The sequence below is a fragment of the Heptranchias perlo genome, chromosome 26, assembly GCF_035084215.1.
Source record: "Heptranchias perlo isolate sHepPer1 chromosome 26, sHepPer1.hap1, whole genome shotgun sequence".
NCBI classification, from domain to species: domain Eukaryota; kingdom Metazoa; phylum Chordata; class Chondrichthyes; order Hexanchiformes; family Hexanchidae; genus Heptranchias; species Heptranchias perlo.
In genome coordinates this window covers 22,297,381-22,312,007 of record NC_090350.1, presented here as the reverse complement: position 1 = coordinate 22,312,007, position 14,627 = coordinate 22,297,381, and the positions used below count along the sequence as shown (strand labels likewise).

Sequence of the window (14,627 nt, the reverse complement as noted above, 5' to 3'; positions counted from 1 at the left end):
TGGTGGTGGTTGGCTGCAGGTCGTGGTTACTGATGACTGCGGGTACCTCTGGCTGGCTGCTTCAAATCTGTTCCCTGTTCTGCAACCGGCTGCTGCAGTCTCTTCTTTGGCTCCTTCTATCTGCTCTCCTCCTCCTAGTACTGTAAGTTAGTTCAAGTGCAATTGCTTAAACTTCAGATTTTTTAAAACAATATCTAAAAATTGATGCTGATACATTTTTCTTAAGACATAATTATGTACAACATATGGCAACATGCTGCAGAATCTATAATCTCTTGCTGCAGAATTTGGTGTGGCTTGCTGCACAAATTGGCATTGAAGTGCCGCAGAATTCTAGATACCCTGGCTAAAGTAGGTTGGGACAAATACAAATGTAGCATATCTTCAAAGATGTACTAACTTGTCTGCTTTGTTGCAATTAAGATGCACAACAAAGTAATCAGCTCAGTTTTAACCAAAAGGCTATAATGTGCCATTCCAGTGAAAAATGTTTGCGTTTGCAATGTGTCAATGTTTTATTTAATTATTGGCACAGATAGGATTTGCTTAGGGCAGCTGATAGTTTTCAGTACTCGGTGCAGGTAAGGTTATCAAATTACTAATACCCTGAGTAGTACTCTTATTGCCCATTAATAGTGAACAAATTGAGTGATTGAAATGATCAACTTACCAGTAGTTTGAGGTATTGTACTTCCAGTTTACTCAATGTGTCTGAATAACTGGTCCTGAAGTTGGAAGAGATTTGGTCCTGTAAATAGAACAAATTGCAGTAATTAGATCTGTTGTAATGGAGGGTTTTATTGTTTCTGTACAACCACATCCAAGAAAAAGAACAGATGCATTTGCAGCACAGTTCACAGTAATGCAAAATTAGAATTTACAAATTTGAGCTTGTGTTCCTAGTGAAGCTCTCTAAGTCTAGAAGCCATCAAAAAACATGATATAATGAGTCATGTAATTAACAGAGTGCCCTTTATTTCTCTTAGCACAAAAGAAGAAAACATGACTTACTAAAAAATTGTGCGTGGAAGTCTAAGGCAGGAATACTTATTACTTGGGCTGCAGACTGGCTGTGGCCCTCATGAGCCTCTACTGTGGCCTGATAAGAGTCTTGTGTTTTCTGCTATGAGTCCCAATCCGCATCGCATTGCCAGCCCTGATGTGAGTTGAATCCAATTTGCTCGATTTGAAACTAGATATTAGAAGTCTGGTTTCACATAGTTGGTGCAGTGACCCGACGAAAGTGTTCTGTGCAGATGTCGGCTTGTCCCTTGTTTCTTTGAGTGACTCACTGATCAACACAACATGCCCCTTTTCAGGTAAGCCAGCTATTGAGAGACTTGCGCAGTGACAGTGCATATCAATAAAATGTTTGATTCCATGGTTCAGAAGTACTGAATTGTCCCAGCTCAGGCCAAGCAGAATCAATTAAAAAATAAAATAGATGGTTTTCCTTTTGAGAAATTAGGATACTGTTTGGATGAATCTTAGGGACTAAAAGAATTGTAGTTGCTAAATTTTCAGCTGTGCAGGTAAAGGATTTTTTATGGAAGTGAGTTATTGAGAGGAAATCACGAATGTTTTTCCATGCTGTAAAGAAGGTATACATGATTTTGTCACCTACAGACTTCATTACTTCAAAGATCTTCTTGTTGAATTTCCATCGTCCACTCTCCATAAATTCCAACTTGTCCATAACACAGCTACCTGCATTCTGTCTTGCATGTCATGCTCACCCATCAACACCATCCTCACTGACCTACACTAGTTCCCTGTCGCCATTTTAAAATGCTTGTCCTCATCTTAAAATCCCTCCACGGCCTCATACCTTCCTACCCGCACAATTTCCTCCAGCCTTACATCCCCTCCAATACTTTCATCCTCCGACTCTGCCCTCCTGTGCATCTTCCAATGTTTTATTTAATTATTGACACAGATGGGATTCGCTTAGGGCAGCTGATAGTTTTCAGTACTCAGTGCAGGTAAGGTTATCAAATTACGAATACCCTGAGTAGCACTCTAGATGTCTTTGCGAATGTAAATCCATTTCCAGTGGTGTGCCACAGGACTCAGTGTTGGGTCCCTTGTTGTTTGTGATATATATTAATGATTTGGTCTTGAATGTAGGGGGCATGATTGGAAAATTTGCAAACGACACAAAAATTGGCCGTGTAGTTGATAGTGAAGGGGATAACTGTAGACTCCAAGAAGATATCAATGGGTTGGTGGAGTGGGCAGAAAAGTGGCAAATGGCGGAAAAGTGGCAAATGAAGTTCAACCCGGAGAAGTGTGAGGTAATGCACTTAGAGAGGGCAAACAGTAAAAGGGAATACGCAGTAAACGGGAATATATTGAGAGGGGTAGAGGAAGTGAGACACCTTGGAGTGCACGTGCACAGGTCCCTGAAGGTGGCAGTACAGGTAGAGAAGGTTGTGAAGACGGCATACGGAATGCTCTCCGTTATTAGCCGAGGTATAGAATACAAAAGCAGGGATATAATGATGGAACTGTATAAAACGCTGGTAAGGCCACAGCTGGAGTATTGTGCGCAGTTCTGGTCACCACATTACCGGAAGGACGTAATTGCTCTGGAGAGAATGCAGAGAAGATTTACAAGAATTTTGCCAGGGATTGAAAATTGCAGCTACGAGGAGAGATTGGATAGGCTGGGGTTTATTTCCTTGGAGCAGAGGAGGCTGAGGGGTGACTTGATTGAGGTGTACAAAATTATGAGGGGCCCAGATAGAGTAGACAGGAAGTACCTGTTTCCCCTAGCAGAGAGATCAAGAATTAGAGGACATAGGTTTAAGCAGATTGGCGGAAGCATTAGAGGGGACATGAGGAAAAACTTTTTTTACCCAGAGGGTGGTGGGTATATGGAATTCCCTGCCCGATTTGGTAGTAGAGGCAGGGACCCTCAACTCTTTTAAAAAGTACCTGGACCTGCACCTAAAGTATTGTAAGCTGCAGGGCTACGGACCGGGTGCTGGAAGGTGGGGTTAGAATGGGCACCTGGTTGTTCTTCGAGCCGGCACGGACATGATGGGCCGAATGGCCCTCTTATGTGCTGTATCTTTTCTGTGATTCTATGGTTCCCATTTCTTTGGCCTGCTATTGGTGGCAGATCTTTCAGTTGCCTTAATTCTATTCTCTGGCAGACCATCTTTTCAACCTAACCTTCAGTCACTTCTCCTAACCTCTCTTAAATGGCTTGCCATACATTCCTCATTATTTCTCTGTAAAACACCTTGGGATGGCTTATACTGTACATTAAATACACTATATAAATGCAAGATGTTGTTGTTATAGATAAGGAAACTTCATGAAGTTTGAGTCAGTTGGTTGGGAAAGGAGTGGAATATAGTATGGAATTTAAACAAACATCTGCAAATTGTATACTGACATCATTCCTAAACCCTGTTCCAAAAAGGTAGAAAGACAAGCCCTACTGCTGCTGCCAGTTCTGGCCTGTTCCTGCTTCTACATTATGGTGGGTTAAGAGAATAGCCTTTCACCAAATGGAATTGCGACATGACCAAAAGTTAGTAAGTACCCCTGGACACTTAGACAAGAATTCCATTTCCTCATACAATTAGCAAAATCGAACTTTAGTTACAAAAATGTCTTTCTTTGTTGAAATGAATGGAGCTTGAATAATAAACATGGCCCATAAGAAATCAATCAATATATTGAGGTCAAATAAAACCATCTAGAATTGAGTTTTCACTTGATGTACTGTTCCATTGGTAAAGGTCTGCAGCGTGTTTACCTGCATGTAGTCTGGTACAAGAAATGGTCCCTTCCACGGGCAGACCTTGTTTTAAGAAAAACGCAAGGCAAAATAAAAATGCCAAGTGGGAGGAGAGAAGGAAAATTGCCTAATTTTTTTTTTACTTCACCGACAAGATAATAAAAAAAATTGTGTTTTCAAAAGTAATACCACATGTACGTTTTAACAAAAACGTAATGATGGTTTGATCATTGAATGTATATTGCAGCTGATTATGGGCCCTAAAATAGAAAAATTATACATGGCCATAGTTTGTAAAGCTTCTGCAAGCATCCAATTTAAACATTAACCTAGCAACTCTGATGGAGCAATAAATAATTTTGAATTTGAGTTAGTTACATTTACCTTGAATATTAACACACTTCATTTTGCTATTCACTCCTCCCCTTCATTGTTCACAGTGTCATTAATTTTCATACAAACTGATTCAGTTTAGGAGGGATGGGAAAGCAGGCTTTTCTATTGAGCGCCATCAAAGTTGCTGAGTAATAAATTGACAGAACGATCCCCATCAGCACCCCCTGATGAAGGATGGACCATTGTGTAGCTCTATATCAAGTAGCTTGCCCAGGAGCTCATAAAAGTTGGTAGAAACTTGTATAGTTGGAACATGTGAGTGACAGCTAATCCTGGGATTTGAATTAATCACATGGTTGTGAAACACTCACATATTCCTAAACTACTCATAAAAATGGAAAAAGACTTACTTCATAAATTTTAGCTTCTTTAAGACTAGATTCCAGTTCTTCCACTGCAGTGTGGATTGTCTTGTGGGTATCAAGCTGTGTCTCCACACTAGGTAAGTCAGTGCCCCATTCAGCTCGGTCAAGTCTTAGCTGCAGGATCAAACCATGCATCATCAGTTCCATACTATTCCAATGCTGGAAATGTTTTAAGCTGCTTTTATATTGTGCAGGACCTGTGCTAGTCCTGCTGCTTCCCAATGTGCGAGTCTCATGCAGCCAGAGGCAACCCCAAAGTAAACTTACCTGATTCACCAATTTGTTAAAAAATGTGTCTTCCTGGATACTGGCTTTAGTGAATCTGGTTAGGTTGCTTTGGCGTACCCATTGGTTGTGTGAGACTGGCGCAATTAGAGTACTTAACCCAATATAAAAGCAACTGTAAGCTCACCAAACCAGGACACTTCTAACTGGAGTGAAAAAAATGATGATAACTTCATGTACAATATGTACACCATCAGAAAATCTGATATTAACCCCCGCATGTACACAATGACAGAAAATCATTCTGTCGGCACTTTAGTCACACTGAGCCATAAACACCTTAATGTGGCTGACAACTAGGATCATTCTGGAACAGAGTTAGCATAATCTGTGCTGAAAAAGTCAGATCACACTGGAAAAACACTTAAAAAGGAAGTCAAGTTTACAAGTACTTGCATTCTGCATAGTTACACCTAGATATGTTACTGTGGAACTCAGAGGATGTCTATTTCCAGCGGGAAGAACTTGAGAGGGTATAGATTGTTGACATCAGCCAAGGGGATTCCAATGGAGCTTGTCCAATACTTATTATGAAGTTCAAAGTATAGAGTCTGGAATGGGAAAATAATATCCAAACCACATTTTTCCATGACAATTTCAAGACTAGATGCAGGAAAGGAAACACTAATGCAATGTGGCTGGTCTGAATTGTGTTACTTTGTAACCTTAGCAGTGCAGCATGGAATTTTATGTAGAAGCATAAGTCTGAGTTTAATAGAGATCTGCAATTGCTTCCTTTTGGGAAAATGAAATTGCATGCGAGCAAAGATTGCATTCCAAGGTGTGGTTCAAATAGTGTTGTGGTATGAACATAGTACAAAAAAAGGACAATAGATTTATTGTTATTCTGGATGAGAGGATAAAAGAATAGTCAGAATTAAAGCTCAACAAAAACTTGCTGGTCTGGAACTGGAGATTGACAGATCCTTAGTGACAACAGTTGTCACCAACAATTCAAAACCATGGGAACCACAGCTTGTATAAGTATAGCACATAGTTCTGATTTTTGTTTAACCAAAGAAATGTACAGTACCTGTACTTCCTCCACCCAAGCCAAAAGCTCATAGACAAATCTCAAACTTCCTTCATCTTGTGTTGAAGAGATTGCAACCAATTCTGATCTTGTCATGGGTTTTTTAAACCATGTGAGGGAGGTGATGTTTAAAGTGCCTGAACCGGCATCAGTTGTTAAGTCAGTGGCAGTCAGGTTCAACGGTTGTAGGTGCTCTGTGGAGGAGATGAAATGTCCTTTTCTGTACAAGTTGGTGCATTCAAGCCTCAATGCCACCAGCTCATCCTGTAGTTTAATAATTCTGTGAATAAAGATGTAAAGCATGCTGTAGAAGTCAAGGCTTTCTGTCTGAAAATACATGGTTTATACTGGCACATAAAATTCAATAGGCAACATTGAAATGGTGTTCATATTAAAGAGAACATTTGAAGTAACTTTGACACAGAATAAGTTATCTTTCATCCTCAATAACTGATCTTAGTAACACAAAAAGCAACTAAGTCAGATCAATTTGCTGTATGATAAAAATAATCGAGGATGGGCAAAGACCATTAAATCTATCAAGAGCATCCTCTAGTATTTCAACTCAAAAAGCCTAGCATCCAACTGTATCTTGAATGCCCTCAATATCTTTGATTCCACAACCTTACTTGGTAGGTCATTTCAAAAGGTTTGTCACTTTTCTGTAAAGACATTTTTCCTAACATGTTTTAAAGTTATCTTACATTTATGTCCTCCTGTCCCACTGTCTGACTACCTTTAAAGCTGAGTATCAATGCCATATAATACATTATAAGGGAGATTTTCCACTATCGACACAATTGAGGCTTTAGTGTCACATTGCTGGAACAAAACTAGCCAGTAAAGCAGTGAACTGTCTGTTATTCCAAGTAACACTTTTGAGCTGAACCAATGGGTTAGCACTCTCCTCCAAAATCCTAAACATGGGTTCAAACCCAAGCAAAACTTGTGGGATAAAAGTCTCCCCTGTCGGTTCATAGAATTACATAGAATTTACATTCGGCCCAACAGGTCTATGCTGATGTTTATGTTCCACACGAGCCTCCTCCCACCTAACTTTCTCTCACTCTAAATGGCCTATGTTAAAGACGTTTGGGCAGTCTCGGCTTTGTTCCTATTGGGTGAAGGCACACATTTCACTACAAAATTAGGATTACATTTTCAATCTCAAAGCAGCTGCAAGGTTCATTGGTGTGGGAAGTTGATAAATTCACACTTCTGCAGTAGGGCTAACTTGGGATTGGGATTAAGTATGTTGTTGAAGCAGGGAAGAGAGAAATTTATGCTGCATATATGATTACAAAATACGGATTAGGGAGTACTGAATACTTGAACTGAGTGCCTGTAGTAGTGAGGTATTTTTTCTATTCCCTTGCACTGACAATCCTGCACTTCAATAAGCACAAAAAAGTCCTTTTAGCAGGGTTACAGCTCCAAATGCTCCTCTCATGAGTTGGTCATCAAGCTAATATTCAACTTCACAATTTCACAGAAAAATTTTGAATATGGCATCCTTTCCACTTTAGTTTCCACAAAGCAGACCATTAGCTTGTCACCACAGCTTTAAAATGCCTGACTTAAGATAGCTTGGTAGGGATATGGTTCCAATCAAGGTGTTACCATACTGTGGGATAAATTTCATACTGCAACCTCGTAACATCTTTATGTAATGTGATTTATATGAATTAAATAATGAAATAGCAAAATTAACTGTTTGTCTGTTTTTCTCGATACATTACTCACATACACATACAAACACACATAATAGGGAACATTATTTTGCAGCATAACACTGATAGAAAATAAACAGTAATTGTGCTAAACATGATTAATTTGCTACAGTTCAGTGGATTATCGCAGCACTATTTAAGGAAACATCAAATGCACAGGAGCACAGATCACAATTGTATTTATTACTGAAGCACACACAAGCGGACATGATGGGCTGAATGGCCCCCTTTTCTATGGTTCTATGGTAGATGGCGGTGAAAAGGAAAGTGTGTGCCTTGATGTATTCCAATGAATGTGCATGCATTTCTCATGCATAAGCAATCCATATACAACCATTTGAATTTATGACAATACGAACATATGAATTAAGAGCAGGAATAGGCCATTTGGCCCCTTGAGCCTGCTCTGTCATTTGATAAGATCATAGCTGATCTGATTGTGACCTCAACCCTACTTTCCCGTCTACCTACTATAACCTTTGACTCCCTTGTTAATCAGGAATCTACCTAACTCAGCCTTAAAAATATTCAATGGCCCTGCCTCCATCGCTCTCTGGGGAAGGGAGTTCCACAGACTCACAATCCTCAGAGAAAAAAATTCTCCTCATCTCCGTCTTAAATGGGAGACCCCTTATTTTTTAAACTGTGGCCCCTAGTTCTAGTCTCTCTCACAAGGGGAAACATCCCCTCAGCATCTACCCCTTCTAGTCTCCTCAGGATCTTATATGTTTCAATAAGATCACCGCTCATTCTTCTAAACTCCAGTGTATACAGGCCCAACTTGTCCAACCTTTCCTCATAAGATAATCCCCTCATCCCAGGAATCAGTCAAGTGAACCTTCTCTGAACCGTTTCCAAAGCAATTATGTCCTTTCTTAAATAAGGAGACCAAAACTGCACACAGTATTCTAGATGTGGTCTCACCAATGACCTGTACAACTGTAGCAAAACATCTCTTCTGTTATATTCCATTCCCCTTGCAACAAATGACAACATTCCATTTGCCTTCCTAATCACTTGCATACTAACTTTTTGTGATTCGTGTACCTCAGAGTTCAGCAATCTCTCTCCATTTAAATAATATACTGGCTTTTCTATTCCTCCTGCCAAAGTGGACAAGTTCACACTTTCCCACATTATACTCCATCTGCCAAATTTTTGCCCACTCACTTAACCTATCTATATCTCTTTGCAGACTCCTTATGTCCTCTTTACAACTTACTTTCCTACCTACCTTTGTGTCATCAGCAAATTTAGCAACCATATATTCAGTCCCTTCATCCAAGTCATTGATATAGATTGTAAGTAGTTGAGGCCCAAGCACTGATCCCTGTGGCTCTCCACTCGTTACATTTTGCCAACCTGAAAATGACCCATTTATGCCTACTCTCTGTTTTTTATTAGCTAACCAATCCTTTATCCATGCTAATGTTACCCCCTACACCATGAGCTCTTATTTTGTGTAGTAGCCTTTGATGTGGCACCTTGTCAAAAGCCTTCTGGAAATCCAAGTACACCACATTCGCAGGATCCCCTTTATCCACATTGCTTGTTACTTCCTCAAAGAACTCTAATAAATTAGTCAAACACGATTTCCCTTTCACAAAGCCGTGTTGACTCTGCCTGATTGCATTGAGATTTTCTAAGTGCCCTGCTATAACCCCCTTAATAATAGATTCTAGCATTTTCCCTATGACAGATGTTAAGGTAACTGGCCTGTAGTTTCCTGCTTTCTGACTCCCTCCTTTCTTGAATAGAGGAGCTACATTCGCTATTTTCCAATCTGATCGGACCCTTCCAGAATCTAGGGAATTTTGGAAAATTCCCTAGATTCTACTATCTCTGCAGCCACTTCTTTTAAGACCCTAGGATGAAGTCAATCAGGACCTAGGGACTTGTCAGCTTTTAGTTCTAATAATTTTTTCAAAACCCTTTCTCTGGTGATCGTAAATGTTTTAAATTCCTCTCTCCCTTTCACCTCTTGATTCACAATTATTTCTGGCATGTTATTTGTATCCTCTGCAGTGAAGCTGGATGCAAAATATCTGTTCAATTCATCCGCCATTTCCTTATCCTCCATTATTAATTATCCAGACTCACTCTCTGGAGGACCCATGCTCACTTTACTTACTCATTTCCTTTTTAAATACCTGTAGAAACTCTTACTATCTGTTTTTATATTTCTAGCTAGCTTTCTCTCATACTCTAATTTCTCCCTTCTTATTATTCTTTTGAGTCATTCTTTGCTGTTTTTTATATTCTGACCAATCTTCTGACCTGCCACTAATCTTGGCAAAATTGTATGCTTTTTCTTTCAATTTGATACTATCTTTAACTTCCTTAGTTAGCCACGGATGGTATGTCCTTCCCCTAGAGTCTCTCTCACTGGAGTGTATCTTTGCTGAGTGTTATGAAATATTTCATTAAATGTGTGCCACTGCATCTCTACTGACCTATCCCTTAACCTAAGTTCCCAGTTCACTTTAGCCAGCTCTGTTTTCATGTCCTCATAATTGCCCTTATTTAAGTTTAAAACACTAGTCTTAGACTTACTCTTCTCTCCCTAAAACTGAATGCAAAATTCAATCATACTGTGATCACTGCTACTTAGAGGCTCCTTTACAATGAGGTCATTAATTAATCCTGTCTCATTACACATTACCAGATCTAGAATAGCCTGCTCTCTGGTTGGCTCTAGAACGTGCTGCTCTAAGAAACTGTCCCGAAAGCACTCCACGAACTCATCTGCCAGGCTACCTTTGCCGATCAGATTCTTCCAATCTATATGTAGATTAAAATCACCCATGATTATTGCTGTTCCTTTCTCACAAGCCCCCTTTATTTCTTCCTGTATACCCTGTCTTATGGTGTGGTTACTGTTAGGGGGCCTATAAACTACTCCCACAAGTGACTTCTTTCCTTTACTATTTCTTATCTCCAAACAGATTCTACATCTTGGTCTTTAGAGCTAAGGTCATTTCTCTGTATTATACTCATGTCATCCTTAATTAACAGAGCTACCCCTCCACCTTTTCCTAGCTTACTGTCCTTCCAACATATTCTGACATATTTATGCACTGCTAATAAGTGGAGTTGCATGTGTATCAATGTAAAAGTAATGAGTGTGTCAGTGTAAATAAATGCATATTCACACTTACCTCATAACAATCTGTTCCACCTGATAATACTTCTCATCACGGAGAATCTGCACATCAATTTGCAGCTGTCGTATTAATCGTTCACACTCCTCTAAGTACACGACTACCTCGGTTTCATATTGAACCTGCTGGCTTGACTCTAAGTGAGCAGCATCCTGGGAAGAAACAGGTTGAAAAATACTAAATTCAATTTAAATGTATGCATCTGCGACATGATTTACTGGACAGTCGCACATTCATTTGGGGAAGTTTATTCGTTAGTGATTCATATCATTGGGGGAAATACTGGTTTATTCCAAATTGACCAACGCTGAGTGCCGTGACCGTAACGTACAATAATCTATCCTCTACTGGACAAAGATACTGAAAACTAACTCGGTATTGGTCATCTCTACTTACAGCCTGCAGGGTATTTTTGGCCAATGTTAATTTTTCCTCGCAATTTAAAGCTCCATTTTGGATTTTGTTGGCAATCTGCAGTAGTAGTTCCAGCCTAAAGGAGTATAACACAAGACAGGGGAAATTAATTTCATGTTACAGAGAAGACCTTCTATAAACGCAGTTTTTAGCAACCAAGTGTGTTTATCTTTGCAAATTATATGAAAATCTACTTTATTTCCTCACCACATTCATGAATGCATTGAAATGGACCAGAATGGTCAATTATGCCATTCTAGATCTTGCCTCAACTAGTCCACACATTACCTCTTCTTGAAATCAACTGCTGTTTTCCCCCCATTGGCCATTTGTGATTTCCCATGATAGCAGAGACATCTTAAATATGCTTTTTGAGCATGCTCCAGGCTTTAGCTTGATATCTAGTTTCTCTGTTGACACATTAACTTCCCATGTCACTGCAGATAAGGTGCTTTAGTTTATCATTTTAAGTTTTAATTTCTTCTTTATTATCTGTCTTGCTGTAGTTCTGCGGCTTTGCCCCTTCCACTACCAGAGTGACTCCATGCTGCGGCCCTTCCTGTCAGCTCAGGTCTGTGGCCTTACCAATACAGTTAATTTTGGGGGAAGGGAGAAAATAGGAAAACATGGAGGGGAAATACAAATGCCAATCTAATATACTGATCATTAGTTTTATTATTTTCAAAGTGGATTAAATGCTACAAATAGAGAAATAAATATATTAAAGTCAGCTTATTTTATTTATTGAAGAATGTACACGATTGCATTCAAAATGCTTAACAGATATCAAGAACTAATCCCCAGTGTCTAATGTCTCACTGACATGGCACAGTTATATCAGCCTAAGTCCAACTGACAGACTAAACTTGCTGAAATCCTTGCTACAAATTCATCCTGGTATAATGTAAAACTACCTGCAAGTGTGGGACGAGTTTCATATCTAAACCAATTTGGAAGCAGTTTAATATTAACAATACCCAGATTTGCTGCTGTAGCTGATTGCTATATTAATAAATGCATTTTGTTTGTTTTGCACATATGCAACATTGAATGTAATATTAAAATGACACATTTCAGCGATAGAGTTGTCTTGCTGAGGATCAGCTGGGTAAACAATCCTATTCCACTCAGTACACCAATGAGCCACTTTAAGAATTGCTAATACATGAGAATTTTTATCTTAAAGGAAAATTTAATGATTGCCTTCAAATGTTCTTAAATGACATTTTTAAAAAAGTGCTGATAATAAGGTAAATATTCCTGTGGGCTACTCTGCTGGGTGTGGAGTGGAAATTCCACTTTAAACAACCGCTTACATTCATCTGCAAAACTGATACACAAACTAACCTTTCTACTGCAGGTCTGAGGGCCTTCTCTCGCTCTAACATTTCAATGATCAGTTTGCCCCATTCTTCTTCTACATCATTAGGGTGGTATCCTTGGGGAAGCAAAATTCGACCAAACTCTATCCAAACCTAAGGGAAAAGAAACAGAGAGTGCTGCTTCATTTATAAAAATATGTTCCAACACTGCAAGTTACCAATTACAGAGGCATATCCATTTTGTGATAACATTAGTTGCATGAAGAAAAGTTGTGATTTTGTTTTATAAGATCCAGGCCTGGAAATTGGATTGGGTGACCTAAGGGTCCAATATGGCGGGCAGTATGCGCACGCTCTTTGTGCGCCAGAAGTGCATTGTTTGGGCTTTTCCGTATGCGTCCAGGGCACGCACCTGAAATTGGCTTTAGGCCCATTGTATATACAAATCGGGTGCCTAACGCCTGTTTCAGGCTTCTTTGTGAAATTGGATTGCAAACAACCGCAGCATACAAGTGCTTAGCAGCCAAATCAGTGCTCCTTAAAGGATCCACATTAAAACCACAGGCAGCTGCTAACCACCGCTCGCAACCCCCACCCCCACAACACTCTTTAGGTCGTTGGCCGACATTCAGGCCAGCCTATCTGGCTGCCAAGTGCAACCGCTGCTCCTTGCGAATGGGCCTGTAGCTTGCCGGTACTATCCGAATGAGTTGCTGCACTGAGATCACGCTCTGATTTGGGCTCAATTCAAGTTGTAGGCCCCAATGTCTTACCTCAAATAATTTATATAAATGTTGTAATTGTGCCTTTTCTGCTTCTTTTGCTGGTATTTCAGTTTCTTTAAAATGTACATATTCATTATAAAGTGCCTGGGGGAGGGAAGAGAAAGGAAACAGTAGTTAAAGCTCATACATTTAGATGTCTACTTCTATACCACAGAAACATTTCAAATAACTGAATCCAAAAAGTGTACTGTATCATCCCACACAGAACTTGGGGAACAAAAGACATTTAAAAAAAAAATAATTCTATACATTTTCCCCTTTTAGGTTCCATACTACTGCTTCCACAATCAAAGTTCCTCCTTCAACTAAAAGGTACAGTGGTCTGGGCTGTAGGCTTCTCTATGGTCTGTATAAATATCGCTCTGTGACTAATTCATTGCAAGAGAGTTTGTGCTCAATGAATCTGGCCATGCCAATTTTTTCTCTTTTGCTCTTCCTTCGCAGATTGAGCACTCTGGTGATATGTAGTATTCTACCAAAGACCTATCACATCTGGAAGCTGGCAAAGTTCATTCAATGAGCATAGTGAATTTGAACGTGTTAGGTTGCGACCCAGACTTGATGATCTGTATAAGCCTAATGCCTTATCCTATAAGCAAACAAGAGTTAAACTCAATTCAAAATAGTATTAAAATAAATTGATGACTTTATCAACCACAGTCAAATGTTAAAATTACTTCCCTTCAAATGGATCTGAAGTCCATCAGTTGAGATACAAGCAGCTATTCTATTCACTCTGAGCATAAGAGTTGGGGTGAGTATAATACACGATTCTCAGTTTTATGCATGCAGCACTTTTTTTGTTTGCATTATAGACCCAGAAGAAAATATACTCCAAGATTCACCATTGTTGCCATCTGGATTCATTTAAATATTATTTGGTAACTTTAATCTTTTTTTAAAATGACATAGCGAGATAATGTGGAGTATTCACCTTAAGTTCTACAGGATTGTGTGGAAAAGCTTTATCGGACATCAGTGTGATGTGCTGCCTGATCCACTGGAAGAGGTAGTTTACTTTATTCTGGTATTCCTGCCATTTGGAATCAACCTCCTGGGTATTAACATAGTAACAATAATCAGAAAATGCCTAAACAATAATTCACAAAAATCACAATACTTAAGCTATCAGTTCAGCCACAATTGACATGTAATGAAAGTACTTTTTCTGTAAACATTACGAGTTTTGCGCATTTAAGCACTTGCGAGTATCCACGGGACTGCAAAAGGGGATATGATACCTACACATCCCAAGTAACACATTAACCTAGATGTTCCCGTACAAATTTAAATGGACACCTTAAATTTTTTTATACACTTTAGATCGAAACAAAATGCACCAAGCTTGATAATTTTGTTTGCTACATTATTTTAGCCATTTTTTC

General features: G+C 39.3%; 1 protein-coding gene across 16 annotated transcripts in view; it reads right to left on the bottom strand.

Moving 5' to 3' along the window:
• Positions 1-14,627, bottom strand: part of macf1a (microtubule actin crosslinking factor 1a) — a 523,722-nt gene that overhangs the window by 213,886 nt on the left and 295,209 nt on the right. For all 16 annotated transcript variants that reach the window (XM_068006497.1, XM_068006495.1, XM_068006501.1 and 13 more), the window contains 8 exons: positions 14,177-14,296; positions 13,231-13,326; positions 12,483-12,610; positions 11,118-11,211; positions 10,719-10,873; positions 5,831-6,110; positions 4,498-4,626; positions 671-748 (listed from right to left, as the gene is read on the bottom strand). In XM_068006497.1, coding sequence (XP_067862598.1) covers positions 671-748; positions 4,498-4,626; positions 5,831-6,110; positions 10,719-10,873; positions 11,118-11,211; positions 12,483-12,610; positions 13,231-13,326; positions 14,177-14,296 — 1,080 coding nt within the window. The remainder of the gene's footprint in view (positions 1-670; positions 749-4,497; positions 4,627-5,830; positions 6,111-10,718; positions 10,874-11,117; positions 11,212-12,482; positions 12,611-13,230; positions 13,327-14,176; positions 14,297-14,627) is intronic.